This window comes from Acinonyx jubatus, chromosome A3 (genome assembly GCF_027475565.1).
Source record: "Acinonyx jubatus isolate Ajub_Pintada_27869175 chromosome A3, VMU_Ajub_asm_v1.0, whole genome shotgun sequence".
Taxonomy (NCBI): domain Eukaryota; kingdom Metazoa; phylum Chordata; class Mammalia; order Carnivora; family Felidae; genus Acinonyx; species Acinonyx jubatus.
In genome coordinates, this window is record NC_069388.1 from 130,773,937 (window position 1) to 130,795,849 (window position 21,913).

Sequence of the window (21,913 nt, forward strand, 5' to 3'; positions counted from 1 at the left end):
AAAAAAAAAGAAAAGAGAGAGAGAGAATGAAAAACAAATTCAAGTGGCAGCACAAATGGTGTCTAAATAGACATGACGCTCCAAACCTGTTTCACAAGATACGGGTTTCAGTACTGAACTAAAGCTTTCTTCAGCTGCCAAGTGTCTCCCTTGTCCAAGCAAAAACATCATGCACTTGGCTCTTACCCTCAGGCATGTGCTACAATAAATGTGTGCTATTGTTACCTGCGGATTCTGAATTTCCACCAGGATTCAGTGCATTTTACGTTCCATCTGGACAAACCCCTTGCTTAGGCGACAAGAGTATGCCACGTGAAATACTTTGAGGCCAGAATCCGGCAAAAAGAAACGAAAGCTTCAAAGAGCAGCCTTCCTCACAGTCAGACCCAGGAGAGTTTCTTCGAAGCAAACCTTCCAGTTGCTAAGAATTTAATCCGTATCAGCTAATTAAAGGCATTCTCCACAATTTCCAACCAGGAAAAACTTCTCACCATTTCCAAACCTGATCAAATGAAAACCCTTAAGACTATTCATTCCCTAGAGAGGAATATGACTATCTTTCTGGCACCAAAAAAAGTGTATTTTTCACTTTGATAAATACATACTGTCAACCTGCACAAAAGGAAACCCGTGGAGTCAGACGCATGACACTTCTGAAGCCTGCGTGGCTCTTTATTTCTTGTCCGTTTCCCCAGAGCTCTAAGGACAGGACACAGGGATAAGCCCGTTCAGTGCAGTCAGCCCAGCATCTGCCTGAACACTAAAAGCCTCTTATCCTTCGTTTTATTTTTTTTTTAACGTTTACTTATTTTTGAGACAGAGAGAGACAGAACATGAACAGGGGAGGGTCAGAGAGAGAGAGAGAGAGAGAGAGACACAGAATCCGAAACAGGCCCCAGGCTCTGAGCTGTCAGCACAGAGCCCGATGCGGGGCTCGAACTCACGGACCGCGAGATCATGACCTGAGCCGAAGTCGGCCGCCCAACCGACTGAGCCACCCAGGCGCCCCTTAGCCTTCGTTTTAAAAGTAGCAATGCTTCCTGACTCCTCTCTAGGCCAGGGAGTATATGCTTTTGTTTTAAATCACCTGCTTGCGTTTGATTGCAATTGCAAGTAAGGTATTTGACTCCCTTCTCTCCCTCCTCCCTCCCATTCACACTGGAAATTTAAAGCGGTGAAACAAACCAAACCTGTCCCTGCTTAACGCAACCAAACATGGCAACACCTTTCTTTAATAGAGCATTTAATTGATGCTTCACTAGAATGGAATCCCTGTAAATGCATGCAATATGCTCAGTCCAAACAAATTAAAAATTACTCTCACAATGAACTCCAAATATTACGCTTAGACAAAACAACAAACGGTTATTAAACCCATAAACCTGTATCCCACAAGCACCTACAGAAAGCCTTAAGTTCAAGTTACCGGGATGGTTACACCCCTCTGACAGAATGAACTCTGCCAGCCCCAATAATCCCTCCCCAGGAACTCCACACATTTCTGCCGAGACAAGAAGACAAAAGGGAAAGATAACCAGGGCTGCCTCCAAGCACAGGCCCCTCGCGGTAAAGCTACTCAGGGCTCCAGTCCCCTAGGGGGGCTATGCATTCTATTTTAATCCTCTTTCTTTTGTAACATGAGCCTCTCTCCATGACACATAAAACATTTGGCTCAGAGTGACGATCCTTCAGAACGCCTTGGCGCTCCTTCTTAGAGCCGACAGATTAAACGTAAAAGCACAAAGTGCTCTCGAGGATGGGTGTTTTCCCACAGGACGGGGTGCTCTGGTTCTGCCCTATCTCTGACGGCTCCCTCGTTCCCTCCTCAAGGACCGTGGGGAGACAAAACATATGTGGAAACTGATTTTTGTCACCCCCCCGCGACAAGATCATGCCACCAAGGAAAAGGCATAGTTCCATCTATTCGCGGAAAGCCCGATCACAGACCGAAATGCAGTGCTGCCTCCTGAGAGTCTAATGAAGATGTGAAACAGCAACCCGGCTCCACGACGGCCCTGCAGGAAAAAGGGCCGCACCTCCGGGTTGTCGCAAGCCACGGACGCGCAAGACAGTAACACGCAATCAGACCCCACGTCTGACTTCTTCTCGACACGGCTTCCTCTAGCAGGAGCCTGATGCCTGTCTGACAGCAAGTGCTTTGCTGTCAATAGTTTCAAAATGAAACCTGTGAACAGGAGCTGCGCCACAATGCACGTTCTGGTGTAAAAATTCAGAAGTCACCACCGGAAAAGAAATCTGTGAGATATTTTGTATCCCTGGGGCCCACTCCATCGTTAAAAGGTCTGCTTAGTATTCGTGAAGCTCACAGCTACATCTCAATGATCAAAGAAATCTTGAGCTTTGCTTTGAACTGTAGCTATTTTCTTGTTTGCCATATTGTCTAGGTTAACTGTAATTCCGTATGTTCCTATACCATCAACACGGATCCGTCCCAATTAGCGTTCCTCTGGATCTCAGGGTCCCCTCTGAGTGGGCTGGCCCAATTTTCACTTGATTCCGACACAGCTGTCGTTTCTCTTTCTCTGTGGTTAAACATCACTTACCCAACAATCAACATAAATTACTTCCCGTTAGCAAAGTGTTCTTCTACTACAGGAATTTATACTAGTGAATCCATAACGCTCCTCTATTAACGAGAATTATTACCCTTTCAAAGATTTTACTGTTGTAAGGTACTCTCCACCCCCAATGTGGGACTCAAACTCACGACTCCAAGATCAAGAGTCGCACGTTCCATCGACTGAGCCAGCCGGGTGCCCCTATGGTTTTATTTTATTTTACTTTACTTTACTTATTTTATTTTATTTTTTAAAAAATATTTTATTTATTTTTGAGAGAGAGAGAGAGAGAAGAATGCAAGCAGGGGAGGGGCAGACAGAGGGGGAGACACAGAATCCGAAGCAGGCTCCAAGCTGTCAGCACAGAGCCCGACGCAGGGCTCGAACCCACGAACCGCAAGATCATGACCTGAGCCGAAGTCAGACGCTCAACCGACTGAGCCACCCAGGCGCCCCGGGTGCCCCTACTATTTTAAACAGTCTTCCTGTCAAAAACACTTTCTGTCCATTTCAAGGTCTAGACTCTTGCCTGCTCGACAGCCACCTGTGATGACCAAGTAGCAAACGTGCTCATCTAGAGGACCACGTCATTTTTTCGGTACTGAGCAGCTGGCACTGCCTCGTTAAGTGCGGTCGTAAGGCACCCCGGCAGCGTTCAGCATAAAACAGACATTCAAAGAAGTTAATTCTCTCTCCCTAACTTCTTTTTCCTCTATTTATTTTAGATCTTCAGGCTTTGAGAGGCCCTTACTTCATATCACTAACCAAATCCCAATGCTCTTATGAACTCTTAGATTTACAATCCAAGCAAGATGTAAAACTCGAGGCCAAGATGTGCAGCCTACCCAGAACTAAGTATTGAGTGTTGGAAATACTGTAACTGAGGAATAAAACCGTCCCAATTTATAACTTATTTGGGTCTCCCAAGTCCATTTATAAAGTAGTATGAACAGCACACAACACCCTTCTGACTATAACATTAGTCAGAAGGGTTATATATAGTCTTCTGACTATAGTCAGAATCAGGATCTCAGGCTACCCTGCAAAAGCCGATTTAACCCACAGTAAACCTGATACCTGAATTGCAATACTGGCATCGTCAGCCTCCATCTCGTGCAGTGCCCTGGTCGTAGCGGGCACTGGATCCTTGCTACCATCATGAGTCCCTGGGATGGGGGAGGAGCACAGCCGGCTGCGGGTAAAATCTTTATACAGCCCAAGAAGGGGCCTGTCTTATGCCACCTTCCTCATGCGCCCTCCTCACGTCCTAGTCCTCTCTTCCCCATGTGACCCGTGCCCTCAGAACTCACAAATTCTAAAACTTCCGCACCTCACCAGAGATCCACCTTTCAATGTTTCGAAGGCAAATGCTTCTCCCTGCCAAAAGTACCTCAAGCAGCTGATCTCAGCTGTAGTCTGAAGGGGAAGAAATCTGATAAAAGTTATTCCACAGGGGAATATGAGTGGCCGATGAAGGTTAACTTACCCAGAGATTCCTGCCTCTTTAAAAGATACCGGACTATCCAGACAAATCCAAGTCTGTGTGGAGGACAGGCAAATGAATGAAATAGGTCTGCACAGCACAGAGGGTAGGGCCACCTGGGGGACTGTTCCTTTGCTATTTCTGCTTTTCAAAGCAGCTCCCTCCTACCTGCCGCTTTGAAAACTCATGATTTTTGACAAGTTTCCTAATATCTTCAAGTTCCCACAGTAATAGGTATGTGATAACACTGACGGATGGAGTATATACAGGGACGATGGAAGATGAGTCCAGTTTGGGCAGTGTTTTTCCCAAAGTGGAACATAAGCCAAGGTGTTCAAGATTCAACCTGATATGGGATCAAAATAGAGTCACCTCCAAAGCAAGCTTCAGAAACTACAGGGAAGATTCAGGTGTCAACACTGGGACAGAATTCTGATTTTATTCATTCTGGCATGGCCAAAAGGATGTATTAGATTCTTTTTTTTTAATTAAAAAAAAATTTGTTTTAATGTTTATTTATTTTTGAGACAGAGAGAGACAGAGCATGAATGAGGGAGGGTCAGAGAGAGAGGGAGACACGGAATCTGAAGCAGGTTCCAGGCTTTGAGCTGTCAGCACAGAGCCCGACACGGGGCTCGAACTCACGGACCGTGAGATCATGACCTGAGCCAAAGTTGGACTCTTAACCGACTGAGCCACCCAGGCGCCCCAGATTTTTTTTTTTTAAGATGTGTCAGGGACAAAAGGAATGCCATATATATATATATGTAGTATATATAGTGTATACACTATATATATACTACTATATATACTATATAGTATATACTATATATATAGTATATATATAGTGTATACACTATATATATGCTATATAGTGTATACACTATATATATAATATACTATATAATAGTACATATAACTATAAACTATGTAATAGTATATATAACTATATACTATATAATAGTATATATTATTATATGCTATATAATAGTATATATTATTATATGCTGTATAATAGTATATATTATATACTATATAATAGTATATATAATATACTATATATTTACACTATATAGTATAACATATAGTATATAGTATATGTATAGTAATATATATAGTATATATATACTACATATATATTATATTATATATATAATATATATACTACATATATATATTTATATATTTATACATACATACACATATATATAATATATATACTACATATATATGTAACAATATACATGTAGTATACATATTATATATAATATACATATATATAGCATACATATAGTATGTGTATATTATATGTAGTATACATATATATGTATACATACACATATATGTACATATACACATATATATGTATACAGTATACACACACACACACACACACACACAATAAACCCTTACGTGTATGGGGGAGAATGCACTGGAATTAAGAATCATCAAATGTATTCCAACTTTGAACAAGTAAGTGGGCAAAGAAAGTGGATACTTTTGAAAAAGAAGCAAAAAAAAAAAAAAACCTACACAAGATTCTGCACGTTTACTTGTTCACTCTAGCTGCCCTGGGGCATCAATTACTTTAAGTGTAAAAACAGAAAACATCCACTTGGCCAGGGAAGGCAAAAAATCTACATACTGAATTCCAACACACGCTTGAAGCAGATGCCTGCTATCAGCATCAAAAGGTAACGGCCTCGTTAAGAAATGGCACGAACTCTTTCCAGCAGCAGGCAAAAGCTTAAAGATCAAGTCAGCGTTGGGGGTCTGAAGGGGGAAATGAAACTGAACTTACCTATACCAATTAACAGGTAGCTATTAAGACTACTTAAGACACACCTCCAGCAATATTTCTCTTTAATACAAATATGCTGAAGGTCTTCCAGAATAAAAGCAGCCGTTATCCCACCCGTCATCTTGGCTTCACTCCCATCCTGGAGAGTGACACATCAAACAAACAAAGCACCCTGCCCGTATGCAGGGCTTTCCGCCCAGCTCTCCTCGCACTCTGACAAGTGCTTATTAACTTGATGACGTGCCAACAGAAAAGAGAGTTGGCCACCCTAGGCTTTTTGTTTTCCTAGGGGGACAGAGGGGAGAAAACTGAGCGAGTAGACTAAGGGACTAAACCCAAGGTCACAGGTAAGTCAGCAAAGTGGGCTCAGGACTCAGATGCTCTCAATCACCTCTTCCACAATTTCTCAGTTAGTCCCTACTGGCAAACAGGAAACCTATCCCTGGTTTGCGTTTATAACAGAAGCACCCAGAGGGCACAGAGCCAACTGTTCTTGCAGGCTGCTGGGTCTTACTATGATGTTTAATTTCAAAATAGCCGTAACAACCATGCTATAAAGTGAAAAGTTTACTTTTCCTCCTAACAGCTCTTCTGTAGTGAATTTGTGGTTTAGTCAAGCACCGAACTCTGGACTAAGCAACCTGAGGACACTTGTATAGGACCAAGGTGGTCAGGAGGAACACCTCAGTGCAACTGCAATAACCCGCACTTCCTTACAGACCGGCAGACCCACTCACCACATCCTCCACTGAGGACACGTCTTTGCCGTGGACAGGGTGCCCACAGTAAGAAAGGAAAGCAATCCTACTGCAAAGTTAACATGGTCCTCAAGAACCCGCTCGTAGGATTTTTTAAAAGCAACCCTAGGCAGTAAAAAATTGAATGATGTAATAATTAGTACCTGAGGCAGACTTACTCCATAATGGCTATAATTCTTGTTGAATAAATTAAACAAACAAACAAAAAACAAAAAGAGGTTGAGAAGGACAGGAAGGTTATCCTCAGTTCATACCGGGACCCTGATGTAGAAAAGTGCAACAAAGAGTAAAGAGCAGTTTTACACTAACTGCCCCAAAATTTTAGGTTTCTCTTGTGTTGCCTCAGCTCCCAATTTTTAAACTGATCCAAAGAAAAAAAATAAATACCCAAACTCTAATAATTTAGTGAAAGAGGGATTATTCTAAAAGGAATCTGTGGGAAGGGCAGAAATGACTTGAGAATATGTTTAATTTTTCTTAAAAGGGCCCAAAACTCCAATTAGAATGATCCAGGGGTGCCTGGGCGGCACAGCCGGTTAAGCGTCCAACTTCGGCTCAGGTCACGATCTCGCGGTTCGTGGGTTCGGGCCCTGTGCTGACAGCTCAGAGCCCGGAGCCCGCTTCGGATTCTGTGTCTCCCTCTCTGCCCCTCCCTGGCTCGCGCTCCGTCTCTCAAAAACGAATGAACGTTAAAAAAAAAAAAAAAAGAAAGAAAAAAAGAATGATCCAAGTGACCATGTGAATTGGAGGGAATTCTTCGCTTTAAAACCCCGAGAGAGGAGAACCTTCCACGAGCTGTATTTGAGAGCAACGATACGAGAGCACTGCTACCAACAACTTGTACTTAAGGGCCTTTCTGAAGAAGTTCCAACAGCCTCAGAGGCACCGTTTGAATAAGCCCACGACGTGCCCGAAGGAGAGAGGAGGCAGGTATGAGCTCTGCAAATGAGGGAACGGAGCACAGAGAATGAGGCGTCAGGCTCCGCGCCGCACAGCGTGCAGTGACAGGCTCCCACCCACCCCGCGGGCTCGCGTGCTGCGCCACGGGTGGTTCTTTTCAGAGGACGGAGAGGGGTCAAGGGCAGTTTCAGAGCATCTGGCAAGAAGCTGTACTTCAGAAAATGTAAAATGCTGAAGAGAGAGGAAGTGAACCACCCAGCGGAAGAGAGGGCACCGCTGATGACACAGTGGCTATTTCTTCTCCCAAAGTCTTGTCTCCTTGCCATGCACGGCACGACTTAACGGCTAGAACCTATCTTCTTAGCCGAGCCTATTCTCCTATTCCTGAGCAAAAGAACGAAAACACGAAGGGGCTCTGGGTGGCTCGGTCGGTTAAGCATCTGACTCTTGATTTCATCTTAGGTCATGATTTCACGGTTCATGAGATCGAGTCCCGCGCCGGACTCCACGCTGACAGCTCGGAACCTGCTTGGGAGTCTGTTTCTCCCTCTCTTCTCTGCCCCGCGCGTCCACACGCACATATGCTGTCTCTCTCAAAATAAATAAATAAACTTAAAAAAAAAAAAAAGAATGAAAACGTGTAAAACCATAAAAAAAAAGGAGAGAAAAAGATCAGTTGTCAAATCATTAAACTCCTCCCACTTTTCCTCACGAAGCTGGAAACAGAAAAGGCCCTGAACTCCATTACCTACCTTTGCTTCGTCGTTTATGTCCCAAGTGAAGGAAATGGCGTTATACGCAATCTCCTCAATGTTACTGATGGTATTGAAGCTTTCTTTATAGTCAGCTGTATGAGTGACGAAAGAGAGAAATTTGTGATTTCTGGTTCCAACACGAGATTATAGCAGTTCAAAGTACGCTTTGTTTTTTCATATTATCACCTCTGAAAAACTTAATATAACATTTTGTTGGGTTGAAAAGCGTTCAAAAAATGAAGAAAAAAAATCACAGCGCTCTTAAAATAGAGGCAAGTTTATGTAGTATTTAATTTTTTCCCCTTATGTCAAAATTAAGACACTTAGGATTAAAAAGTTTCAGTAACTGTCCCAAGGTCACGAAACTGGCCCCGAGAGCCAAGATCAGAACTCAGTTCTTTTCATTGTTCTGAAAAGAGACCACGAAAGTTAAAAAAGACAAAAAAAAAAAAAAAAAAAGAAAAAGAAGCAGCAGCAGCAGCAACACTCAGGTTAAGAGCCATCTTGCGATATAGATAATGGTTTTGTACGAAACTTATATACACAGCAAGAGACCAGGCATTCGTTCTCATAAAGCCACTTCATTAAACATGGATTTGCACAGGTCTGCTGTTACACCCGAGTGACGCATCTCTGGGCCTCTTTGAAGACAGAAGAGTCTAGCGGTGCACTTCAACATGCAACCGGGGGACACTGTCAGGTAAGTGCACGCTAGCCGTTTTTCCTTTTACTTGTTTCTTTAGGGTTTTTGTCCACCTTACTATCATTTACAAATGATCGGAAATCTCTTCGAGAACACATTTCACCACAAAAACTCTGCAGACCAAAGAGCAGGGCACGCTTGCGTGGGCAGGCTACACAGCCTCTGGTCCCGGTGTCATATGGAAAGCCACTGCACGGGCCACATGTCCTCATGAAGGAAGTAAGGTTAAGAGCACTGATTCCAGGAGGCCGAGGACAGGGTTTGGAACAGATCAGTAGCTGGCATAAAAATTCAAATGCTTTCGGCAGGAAGCTGGTCACTGCCAAAAATAACTGGAATCAGAAAACTGGATGCGTGCACCTCTGGGAATAAAAGCAGGCTCCGGAGCTACTTACCGATATCAATGCATCTTTGTTTAGCTGTGTGCTGTCGGGAGTGCCAGTATTTCCAATGCCTTAACTGATCTTCTCGGCTTTTGTCTTCTGCAAAAACCACCATGATCACACTCTATGAAAGAGAAGGCATTATAACATGAAGACACTGAAGGGGGAGGCGAGGATCTTTCGGAAAACTTAGTGTTATATTTTACAGGTAAGGCTTAAAACCGCCAATTTTATTTTATTTTTTAATTTTTTTGTAAATGTTTATTTAGTTTTGAGAGAGAGAGAGAGGAGAATGCAAGCAGAGGAGGGGCAGGCAGAGAGAGAGAGAGAGAGAGAGAGAGAGAGAGAGAGAGAGAGACACAGAATGGGAAGCAGGCTCCGGGCTCCGAGCTGTCGGCACAGAGCCCGACGCGGGGCTCAAACCCACGGACCGCGAGATGGTGACCTGAGCTGAAGCCGGACGCTCAACCGACTGAGCCACCGAGACGCCCCTGAAACCACAATTTTAGATCTTCATTTTGATGTTCTTCAGACTGGGGAATGCTAAGCTCTGACTAGCTTTCCTAGAGAACAGAACTGAGAGCAGAACTTACTCGGACTTTGCTGATGGGCCGCTGGATGCCCTCGCTGCTGTTCACCTCCTTCAAGGTGACAGGGTAGAACTGGCCCTTGTTTAGGTATGTCATGGTGCTATCTCCTGGCTTCTGTCGAAGAGATTTTGAGGCTTCCAGGGTATATTCAAAGTTGTTCCTAAAGAATGAAACAAAAGTCACAGATCTCTAATCCACTCTTTGGGAAGCTTCCTTTATGCTTGAGCTCAATCCTGAAACGCTTCAGTGTGGATGTATGCCAACAGGCGACTACCAGGAAACATCCAACTGACTATGTCACATCATAAATGGCACTGGTACTTCTTCCACAAGAAAGGTTGTCTTTAGCGACACGGAAATTCTTCAATCTCTCATATGTGGGGCTACAAAATGCCTCCTAGAAGTTCTATGAAGTAACGTTAAAAATTCGAAGTTGGGAAGCAAAGGATACTAAAGATACCCGTGACTAAAAAAGGATTTTGGAAGGAAATCTCCCAAGACATGTTGCCAATCTGGTTGCAACCAGAAGACACTGCAAAGGTTGCAAACAGGTGGCTGGTAGTCCTCTGATTAAATCTGATGTGGTCTGCACCGCACTCTTTTTGTTGGTTTTGCTTGCAATTTAATGTCTAGATGGGCATTCCACGATTCCCTACATTTCCCACCACCTTAAAGTAACACGCATAAATCTCCCTAAAGGTGTTAAACAGCCTTCCTAGGCCAGATGTCGAAAATCACACCCATTTTTACAAATCAAGTTTTATGGACCACAACCACACCCTTTATTTACATGTTATCGGCAGCTGCTTTTGTGCTGGAGTGGCAGAGCTGGGCAGTTGCAACAGAGGCTGGGAGGCCCACAAAGCTTCAATATATACTATCTGACTCTTTACAGAAAAAGGGTGGTGACCCCTATCTGAGATCCTAAAGGCATTCGAGTCTGTGACTCCCGCTCCTTGAGGCAGGTCTCTAAGGGAAGTCTCAATTCCCACAAAATCCTAGGCTTTCAAATAAACGGGGTTCGCTTCAAAATACAACATACCAAAAACTGCAAAGAACGAAATTATAAAATGAAATCCTAAGCTCTTTTAAAAACCGTCTGGAGGTGTTTTTACATTTCCACAATTCATTTGGAAGATACTCATATTCCCAGTGTGTGACACAATCTCGTGAGGTTTTAAAAGAAGAGGCTGTCAGGTCAGAAAAAAGCTGACCTCATTTATTTTACCGTTAGCGAGCCTAATCACGAATAAAAGCCTTTATCCACCTGATGTTATTCCTAAATTCTCACGGAAGTACACACTCTTGCAAACAGAAGGGAGCTCGGGGATCTAGTTGAATCCCCTCACCTCTTCTTTTAGATTCCATTCTGCAGCCATCACATAAAGAAACCGAAGGAAAGGAAAAGCACCAACACCAAGAATTAAGGAAACGTGAAACACAGTACAGATTCCAAGGTTAAACGGACTCGAGCAAAGATGACACCACAGTAACTGTAGATGAAATACAGGTGAAAGCACACCAAAGCCACCTCTGATTTTCCAGTATCAAATTAACAAAAAAGTCGTAAGAGCTGAAAGTTAAAAATCAAATTAAAAGACAACGATTACCCAGAAACACTGTCAAAAACATAGTCCTCTGAATTCATGCCAGGCATCCGCAGACTGAGATCCGAGGGGAAGAAAACCTGAAATATCAATGCAATAAGCCACAACTATTTAACTGGTTATCAGGCTTACTAAAGACCAATTATCTGGTACAGCACAGGAGTATGTGGCTTACAGCAACCCACTGCTCATTCAATATTCACTTTAAAATAAAAATTTTCACTCTACAAAAGATGTAAAGAGAAAACCAAAAAGAAAGAAAAATACCCACCCATGTTACATGCCACTCAATCCGACGGGGACAATCTCCGCGGGTACTCCCACAGAGTGCTACGTTATTCCCTTTTCCCATCTTTCCCACACATCTCACTTCTGTTCAAACTCTAGAATCTGCAACCAAAATCTCGTGACTTTTAGGAATCATCGTACCAAGCGAAGATACAGTATCAGGTCTGTACCGTGGCTGGATGGATCGGTGCGTTGTCTCAGAAAAGGCTACTATTCTAGTCCTTGACTCCATAAGCAGACAGATGCTCCTGTCCCCCGTGAGACGTTAAAGATGGCTTCGAACATCTTCAGTCCCTAATTTTTACCTGACAGGTGTTCATCGCCACAAAACCCCCCAGAAGCCTTGGGGGTTAATTTGTAAATTTCACACACCGCATTTGTCATCAAGACCTACTGCCTCCCTGACTACACTACCAACCGAGAGAGACCAAGCAAGTCCATGATAAATCATTTTATGCTAAGAGCAATTGCAGGAATCTTGTTTTGGTCTAGGACAAAAGCTGAGAAGAGATCTCTGTTGTCGATGGAAGATTATGCACGGGGTTCCCTTTCTCCAACAAATCACTTAGCTGAAATCATAATTGTTAACTCAAATGCTGGTAAGATTAGCCATGTGCCCTTGATAATCATTTCTGGCTTTGTAGGTTTAGTTTACAAATTATACCCATGGGCCTTTTCTCTTAGAAAAAAAAAAATCTTTTGTTCCTAATCCATTCATTTCAGGCTGAGTTTCAAGCTTACGTAACAAGGAAGAGGTGGAACTCAATACTTATACAAACACACAAATGTCTTAGGAAGATGCTTTCATTTCCTGTACCTCCTGAACGCCTTCCTTGAAGGTCTCTGAGAAGGTAGAGTCTGGAGTTCGCCTCTGAGCATTTGGGGGTTGAGCACCAGAGCTGAACTGGTCAGCATTAAGGTTCCGGTCGAAAACCACCACCCGCTCAGGGGGCTCAGGATGATACACTGCTGGAGAGATTCCCACAGCGAAGCCATGGGGCTGGGTTTCTGTCTTGATGGAGTGGGTAGGCATCGTTGCTATGGAGACCGTGACTGTTGTATCGGGAGCTGTTAGGTGGCCTCTCTTATCAACGCCCAGTTGGTTGCCATGGGGAAGGACGATGTTAAATGGCACATTTTTCAGTACTTGCACTCTGTTTTCTCCAGCAGAAACGAGGGACTGCTCAGTCACACTTGGTATGCTGTTTCTTTAAGAAAAGAAAAGCAAACTGTGTTTTCAAATTCAATGCTGATACAGTTGACAATTTTTAAATGTTCCTAATGGCAGTGGGCTGCTGGGTCCTGTGCAGCAATAATAATAGTAATAATGATAATAATAATAATAATAATAATAATACAATACTGGGGAAGAACCAAATAAATAGAAAATGCCAATGACATTCCATTAGTCGAGAAAGAAAAAAAGACTTCATAGTCATCAGTCAAGTAAAATCCAAAAGTATTAAGTAAAATTTCATTTGAAACACAGAGACCTTGCAATTCTCTCTATTCCCAATAATCCTGATAAAATTATCCTATTTCATTAGAAGCTCAAAGATATAAACCTAATGGCCGGAGCAGAAGAAAGTTCAAGTACAGGTTCCAGAGTCAGACCGCCTGGGTTCAAACTCTACGACCTTTAGCAAGCTATCTCATCTCTTTGTAACTGTGTGCTCCTCTCTAAAGCGGGGAGGACAGTGGTATCTATGCTCACAAGGTCGTGGCGAGATGAAATGAGACGGCACACCAGATTGTGTATAATAATGCCTGGTGCACAAGGGTTTGCCAAGTATAAACTGTCCCTACTCGGCCACCACTCTCCCTAGTACCTGCACTTACGCGGCTCTCTCTACCATCACAAGAAAACCTACGGTTACACTGTACAGGTAGATAAATTTGCATAAAATTATTTTTTGGTTTAGTTACGGTTCTGGGCAACAGAAGATGATTTCCTGTCCAGGGCACAGTTCGTGAATTTTCAAAGCTCCCTCAAACAATACAGGCTGACCTTTACAGAAAAGAGCATGATCAATGAAATGTTCGAACCTCGAACCATAAATTCACTCCCAAGAATTTATCCTCAAGAAAGAAAAAAGGAAAAAGCGATCTAGAAAGTGGGTCAGTAAGCCTTCGTGGTAGTAAAAAAAATTAGACAGGGACTTAATGTTAGGACACTAAGTTTTGCTTTAAAATACTACAGCAAAAAACAAATAAAATACAAAGTGAATTTAACAGTTGGAGAACAGGGAAGAGTAGATCAAACAGGAGGAATCATGTCAGTAACTGCTGAAGCTAGGAATGACGTATGTGGGTTTATATTATTTCTCTACTTCTGTTGTTTGAAAATGCCCATGATAAAGAGTAACATAATAAAAGCCATCAGCCCTTCTCCAAAGGGTAATTATGACAATTAAAACAGCAACGTGGAAAACACTCACAGAAGGGATTAGGCAGAACCCAAACTATCAAATCCGATCTGTGAATACAACCACAACCGCATAAAATGTGCACACACACCCAAATAGTAAATAAAGAAATCGTCAAGACAGTAGGATTCTGAGTGGTCATTCTTTCTTTAAAACTGTTTTACTCCTCTATTACTAATAGAACACAGGGAAATTTAAAAGATGTATTTAATTTTTTTTCCTGGCCAAAGCGAAGCCTTAATTTTCTAGAAGTTTTAACCTAAAATATTTTCAAAATAACTTCAACACGAATTGGGAACAGAATTGGGAACACGAGCGACTTCATTAAGTTTTGCTTAGGCAATTATTCAAGATTGCTGGCTACTTAATTTCTTTAAAAGGACCCCTACCATTGCATTAAGCCACACCTCTTTTGAGAGAACCTCAAAGAGGATAAGCAAACGCGTCCCTTCCCCTTCCTTTCTTACTAAAAACATCCCTCCACAGGAAAAGAGAGTTAATGCTTTGTTTTCCAGAAAAGGCAACTATGTCTAAAGAACCTGGTAACTTTTCGGAGCAACAGAATCGTAATTACCACCTATCTCTTCCACCAGAGCTTTTTCGTTTAAACAAACTCCCAGTCTTATTTTCGCAGAAACCTGGCATTTTTCAAGAGTAGGATTTTGTGCTATTAGACATTACCTCTTGCTGTGATCTGGTTCTGGGTGCTCAACGTCTGGCTTTGCTGTTGACGATCTCCTCTCTCTTGGAACCTTAGATATGAACACACGAGACGACCATTCAGTTCTCACTTAGCGGAGTATAGACCCAGCCTTTTATTTTTCAGTTAAGTTCAACCATTCACAGGTTTACCAGACTGCCCACCCAATGCCAGGCTGTGGGGACAACGCGATGAAGGCAGCGTCTGCCCTCAAGAGCTTCCGTTCTGGTCACCAGGTTAATAAGCAAAAGCCAACGATTCTTTAGTTGCCAAATAAACCCAGGGCATCACAAATTTAATGTGTCACTGAGTTTGGGCGCATCTCTTAAACAAAAACCACTGGCCTGGTTTTACCCATTTATCCACGTGGTGGAACAAACAAGAAGCTACTGAAAACACAACTGGGCTCTTTCGGTGTTCTCGCTGCTCCTTTCCATTGCCCTACCTTTCAGATCAAATGCAAAAAAAAAAAAAAACCCTCAAACTCATCAGTTCATTTAGAAAAGAAAATCACCCTACACCGATCATAAGCAGTCTGACATACAGACATAAGATGGTCACCTTTAAAGTACAGACGTGATGATTTATCTCCCCCTAAGATGTAAGATACTTCTAGGACCCTATATTTAAAACATACATATATACAAGCACTACAATCAGTATTATTACATCAGTCTTTCTGCCACTACACTTGTTGGTGTCTTCCCATTCTCAAAATTTCAGTTAAAAACATGAAACTTCTTGGGGCGCCTGGGTAGCTCAGTCAGTTAAGCCTCTGATTCTTGGTTTCAGCTCAGGTCATGACCTCAGTTTGTGAGATCAAGCCTCGCATTGGGCTCTGTGTCGACGGTACAGAGACTGCTCGGAATTCTCTTTCTCTCCCTCTCTACACCGTCCCCGCTTGTGTGCGCACTCCCTCTCTCTCTCCCTCTCCAAATAAATACACACACACACAAAAAAAAACCTAAAAAAATATGTAACCTCAAACTTCATAATACTTAGGAACTTATGATTTTTATACTGATTGAGTCAATAAAACACGCCGTAAGGAGAACACATATATCATAAGCTCCACTTGAAAGGAATCCTTCGGCTACACTTCCCAGGCAAAGATTTCTTCCAGCATCCTGAGTCACAAGTTTCCCTTCATATTCAAAGGAAACAAAACAAAACAAATCTTACCTCAGCCTCTCAAACACAACAAGCCGGATACACAGCCTCACATAAGAAAATAATTAAATCTTGCGTTTAGGTCCCACTCTATTTGGTGACCATAATCAAACTATCTTCTTTGCTTTTGTCCCCTCTGCATTTCTTGTATTCCGGAAAGAATACAGTGCCAGAAGGGAACAGAAGGCAAGCAACTGGTGAATCTAGGTGACTGTATCTGGGGGTTAATTTTCCAGTCAAATTTAAGTTTCCTATGGCTTTGGAAGTTCTAAAAACAAAAAAATAGGGCAAAACCAAACTGTAATGTATGGCCATCTCCACATACTATCGTTGGGCAGAGAGAAAAATGCCAAAGTAAATACAGGAAGCAAAGTGTGTCCCAGAGGAGACGGCATGGCATACTGAAGAGGGTGACTTTGGCACAATCCAGACCGGGACTGAGACCCTGACCGCTACGCATCCTGGCTGTGTGACCTGAGGACTTAATTTTTTCGCATCTGCAAAATAGGGATAATAGCACATATTTTGCAGGCCTTCTGGAGGGATCAAAAAGAACACACGTGCTGGTAACACGTCTAGCGTGATACAGACAATCAGTAAGCGCTGGCTAGTATTATGAGGACGACGACGACGATACAAATCTCCAGGTAGGAACACCATGTAAAACTTCAGGCAGAGAATAAATGATATAAATGATTTCGGGCAGAGATATAAATGCTTAGCACTGACCTACAGAAATAGGCAACGAGATATACCCTGAGCGTAGAACAAGCAAGCCCAAGACTAGAAAATCGCTTTTTTTCCCTTCACGACTCCTACAATCAAATCAAAAGCTCTGTCATGTCACGTAAGGAAAAGGAAGTCACTCTGACTGCGTCAGAATGTCGGCTGGAGCACAGGTAAATGAACCACGGTCTCTTCTTGAGGGCACTGAGAAGTACCTTTGGTAAAACGTTCAATCTCGATGCGACACATCTTACCATTTTCTTCTGCGGTAGCTTCGCCTCTCAGATAGAGCTAGCACAGCGGGCTACTGCACACACTGCAAAAACAACCCTTTGATTCTATGATCGTCCCTTTTCAGTTTTGAACCACAGTAAGCCAAAGTACTCATTAGACTATTTATAGTCACTAGAGAAGCAACTCGCATTACACTCTGCCAGCAAATTACTGTTTTATATGCTGTTGAATCAAGTGCCTCTCGGACTGTTGTTAGGTTTGTAAAAGAGGAGGCGAATCCACCTTGTAGTAGTCATAGAGCAAGCCCAGGGCGGCCGCGCTGTCTTCGTCCCCATTGATGCTCATCATTGCTTTGGTTGCTGCGGTGAGAGGGTTTTCCAGGAAGGACTTCCAGGCTTCATCCTCACTAGTGTAGGAGCGCCGCTGTGGATAAAGTGCTTCGTTCTGAAGAACCAACACCGGCCGTTTGCTTCGGAGAAATCAGAAACACGTGTATGTATATCGCACTTTTTACCGCAAGGCACCATGAGCTCATTTTTCAAGACCCAAACAACCAATTCCTGGACGTTCCAATCAAATAGCTTTGTTCTTTACTGTTTCATCAGTGACCCGCCCTGGCAAAGAAAATGAAGACAAGACAAGTGGGAGACAACCCACTTACACGCACGCCGAGCGGTCACCCAGTAAGATGCAAGGTATTTAGGCAGCCAGGGAACCTAAACCTTGGGCGGTTTACCTGTACCTGTCACCCAGGATCTAGTATTTGGCAAAACGAAACAAAACAAAAAAATGCTCTAAGAAAATGTCAGGCTATTCAACCACTTAAGTAAACAAACACAAGGACAAAGTCAGGCAAAACAGAACATTCACTCCCTTCAGACCTCTCCGATCAGGACTGTACCCTCCTCAAGAAGAGTTTACATGGTTCGATCATCATGCTGCTACATGTTATTTCCTTCCTTCTCCTGTTGATATCATGCCTTAAAAACCTTCCTACCCACAAAGGAGGGGGAGAGGAGGAGGGGGCGGAAAGAAAAAGGGAAACTTTGCTTAATCCTCCGGGGTATATGAGAAAGTTAGAATATTCTACTGATTCCCAGCAGATTGAGCATGGAATGTGGCCAAAGGGGACTGTAAATCAATAAGGAGGCATAAGTTTCTGGCATGGGAGTTAACTGTTTATCTCAGAGATAAACACTTGAGAATCACGACAATAAATAAAGCCACTGAACGAAAGGAGCTTTTTCAAAAAAAAAATAGGTGGGAAATCTTGTTTTTAAAAATCTTTTCTAGTTTCTCACACCGGGCAAGAACGGTTTCGTTTCAACACTGTCGTTTGGTGGGACAAATCCAGAAAAATCAACGGAGATCTTAGTAGAGTCTTACAGAAGACTTAATTTTAAAGATTAAAACAAACATGACTGATTCCAAAACCCTGAAATGTAAACAGTCTCAACAACTGTTCGGTTGGCGCTATTTAATAAGTCAATAAAGAGAAAAAATGGAACACTCACTCCAGCAAAATGAAGTTGAAGGGGCAAAAAAAAAAAAAAAAAAAAACCCCACCAAAAACCTGTTAATGTTCAAAACGGCTCTGAATTATCACTATTCTAACAAGCAAATTTAAGGATCAGGCCTCATTGCAACACACAAATGAAATATGTTAAATGGCCTAAAGGTGACCTGCCTACTCTAAAAGTGAATGTAGAAAGATTGATTATCTTTTCAAGTAATCAACACAGGTTAGGGTTTGGCAGTCACCCAGGCCCTTTAAAAGCAGATACGGATTTTGAGAAAGAAGAACATCTTTGAAAAGGGGTGGGGACACGGGCCGACCACGTAACCTCAAAATCAGGTCTTCTTTCAAAGTCAATGGTTTAAACTCATGTCTAGGCATAAAATCCAAGGAGCTTACATTTCGCCGGAAAAGAAGACTCGAGGTGGTGCATGTACTATTTTAACACAAAACAAACTCAATGAGGCAGTTTGCTTAGAAGTGCAGGAGTGGATTTAAATCTCACACGCACAAGAAATAAATACGTCACATACAAAAGGGCACTGCCTACACCATTCCGAGCCGAGTATTAACAACCACTGAATCAGTGCTATCTTGAGGTGATTTACTGGGGCACGGCTAAGCTATTATTAATAGTGTAATAGCTACTTCCAGAAGATTATGACAGCACTTGGCTCATTCAATTCCCGTAATGCTAGTTTTTCAACTTCCCTTCTTCTCCCACCCCCATCCCAAATTTGTCCAGGCAACAGAGAATATTTTTTGCAAATGGCTTTGTTTGGGATCACCCTGAAGGTAGGTGCCTTACATTTCCAAAGCGTGCCAGAGGCCAAAATTTGAGCTTTGGAAATTTGCCTTATCTAAACCCTAAGTCAAGAAACAAACAGTCCCCAGTTGCCTGTCTTAGTCTACTTCCTCCTAGGACAGCCGGGCACTGGCAGGTGCTAGTCTCGAAAGGCCCCTCACTGCCTTGGGTAAGTCTTAAACCCTTCACCAATGAGCTCTCCAAGATTTCTGAAATATATTTCAAGTGATCACTTAATGGACAACACCAGGTTAATCCATTTAAGATATCCCATACACAATCTAACCCCCTCAATCAGAAAAAGAGCACACGTAAGTTACAACCTGGAAGGAATACGTCTGATCTGGATTTACTGATCTGAGATATACCCATTCGTTTGGTGCGATTCACTTTTTTCTTAAAATTTTTTTATTTCGGAACAATTTTATATTTACAGAAAAGCTGCAAAGAAAATACAGGAATATCCCTCACCCCGTGTCCCTTAATGTTAACATCTTACATTACCACCTTGCACGGGTCAGAAATATTTCTTTAATCACAAACTCCAAAAGACATATTAGCCCAGTACTTTTCTGTTTATCACCCTGATTTCGACGATTTCATCCTCCTGATCTTTTCTGAGGATTTTTAATTACAGTAATCTGTAATTACCATCAATGATGCAAGTGGCAAAATAACTCCTACAACAATTTTCTCACTCACACAGCCAGCCAAGGGGGAAAAAAAAATGCCAGAACACCAGAGCACTTCAACTTTTCCCTAAATCTCTCCTTTCGGAAGTTCTAGCAGGCGGACTGCAGGCAGGAGACCGCTGGGCGACAGGGGACTGATTACCCGAGACATGTACCTTTCAGCGGGGGAGCGAGTGCCCCCCCCCACGAGCAAACGCGGCCCCGCTGGGGGGGGGGTGGCACGGGGGGGTCCACGCGTCGCGGCCACAGCCCGACAGGCGCGGCACCACGAATCTCCCTCCCCGCACCCGGGCCACCAGCCGAGCGGAGATGGGGGCGCGCCCGCGGGGTGGTGCCGCCGAGGCGGAGGGGGGCTGAGCAGGGAGCTGTCCTCTCCGGAATCGAGTCCCCAAAGCAAGGGTCTCCCCGGGGGCTTCGGAGGAACAAAGGCGCGGGGGAGGGGGTGCTGAAGGGCAGAGGCCGCGGCGGCGAAGAAAGTGGTCGGCGAGACGCGCCCCCAGCCCGGCCGGCCGGCTTCGCACCCCGCCCGCCGGGCCTCGCCCCGCGCCCGGCCTCACACCCCCGTCCGTCCGTCCGTCCGCCCGCCCGCCCGGCCTCGCCTCGCCTCGCCGGGCCTCGCGGCAGGTGCGGCCGGCCCGGCGCGCAGCGGCGGCCTGAAGCCGCACGGCCGGACTCGCGCGCCGGCGCTTCACTTACTTATCGTACTCCTGTGTCATCGCGCTTGCTCGCCGCTGCCGGGCCGCAGAACTGGACTTTCGGGTTGGGACAGTACACCCGATCCGGGGGGGAGGAGGAGGCGGCGGCGGCGGCGGCGGCGGCGGCGGCGGGTCCGGAGCGGCGGCCCCGACGGGTTGGGTTCGCTTTTCTCGCTCTGAGCCGGCTCGGCGCGGGCTGCGCGCTCTGGGCGCCCGGGCTCGACCGCCCATTGGCTGGCAGCGCGCCCGCCCGGGGCGGGGCCTCGGGGCCGGGAGGCCGGCGGCGCCGCCTGATTGGCCAGCGCGCGGGCCGCCGGGGCGGGGACCGCCGCTCCGCGTGGCCGCGTAGGTGCGGCGCGCCCCGCGCTCTCGGCCTGCCGCGGGCCGGGGACTGGCGTGGCCGCGCGGCTGCAGGCGCGCACCTTCCGCCCCTCCGCCGCTCTCCGCGCGCCCACCGCCCGGCGCCGAGCTCGCAGCCCTCGGCGGCTCACCTGAGGGACCGGCCAAGCTTTGGGGGCCCTTGTCGGACCTTGGGGGTCCTAACTTCCCCGCTAGCCCACCGAAGCCCTCCGCGGCTCCAGTGATGGAGCCACCCCGTCCGCGGTCCGCAGCTCGGCTGCCTCGGGCACCTTTCCCTCTCCGGGTCTGTGAAGCGCCCCGCCTTCGTGCCGCCTCTCAGTCCGCGTCTATTTATTTATGAGGCCTCTGGCCGTGGCCTGAGAAAGCTCAGATGTCTCCGGCCTCGCCGTGCCCACCGCAGCTGTCGGGCTTTCGAACCTTCTGCGCGTCCATCTTCTAGTGTCCGCTATGTGACAGTCACTGGGCAACTGTCCGTCTCCTAACCGTTGTTTCCCCTCGTGAGGCCTGGGTGAGGACCTGCCGAGTGGCGGCATCAACCTCGTCCTAGCCTCCTGGTCCCAAGTGCCTGCCCCTCCCCCTCTCCTGCGCCCCCACCTCACTGCTGGCCCCCCATCACCTCTAGCCCCTGCGCACCCCTTAGCCCTCTCAGAATCCCCATCTGGGCTTCAACCCCTTCACCCCTCACTCCCCTCCCGCCCCCCCCCCCCCCCCAGCTCCTTCCTGGGGCTCCATCCCTAACCCA

At 45.0% G+C, this 21,913-nt stretch overlaps 1 protein-coding gene across 5 annotated transcripts in view; it reads right to left on the minus strand.

Moving 5' to 3' along the window:
* The window catches only part of GRHL1 (grainyhead like transcription factor 1), a 56,972-nt gene extending 35,381 nt beyond the window's left edge, over nt 1-21,591 (minus strand). For 2 of the 5 annotated variants that reach the window (XM_027077866.2, XM_027077865.2), the window contains exons 1-8: nt 20,813-21,009; nt 17,386-17,572; nt 14,955-15,025; nt 12,665-13,055; nt 11,563-11,639; nt 9,956-10,112; nt 9,375-9,486; nt 8,274-8,368 (exon numbers count right to left, since the gene is read on the minus strand). In XM_027077866.2, coding sequence (XP_026933667.1) covers nt 8,274-8,368; nt 9,375-9,486; nt 9,956-10,112; nt 11,563-11,639; nt 12,665-13,055; nt 14,955-15,025; nt 17,386-17,572; nt 20,813-20,832 — 1,110 coding nt within the window. In that variant the 5' untranslated portion in view covers nt 20,833-21,009. The other 3 variants (XM_053201256.1, XM_053201255.1, XM_027077867.2) reach the window with 3 other exon arrangements.
* Nucleotides 21,592-21,913: the final 322 nt, after the last annotated feature.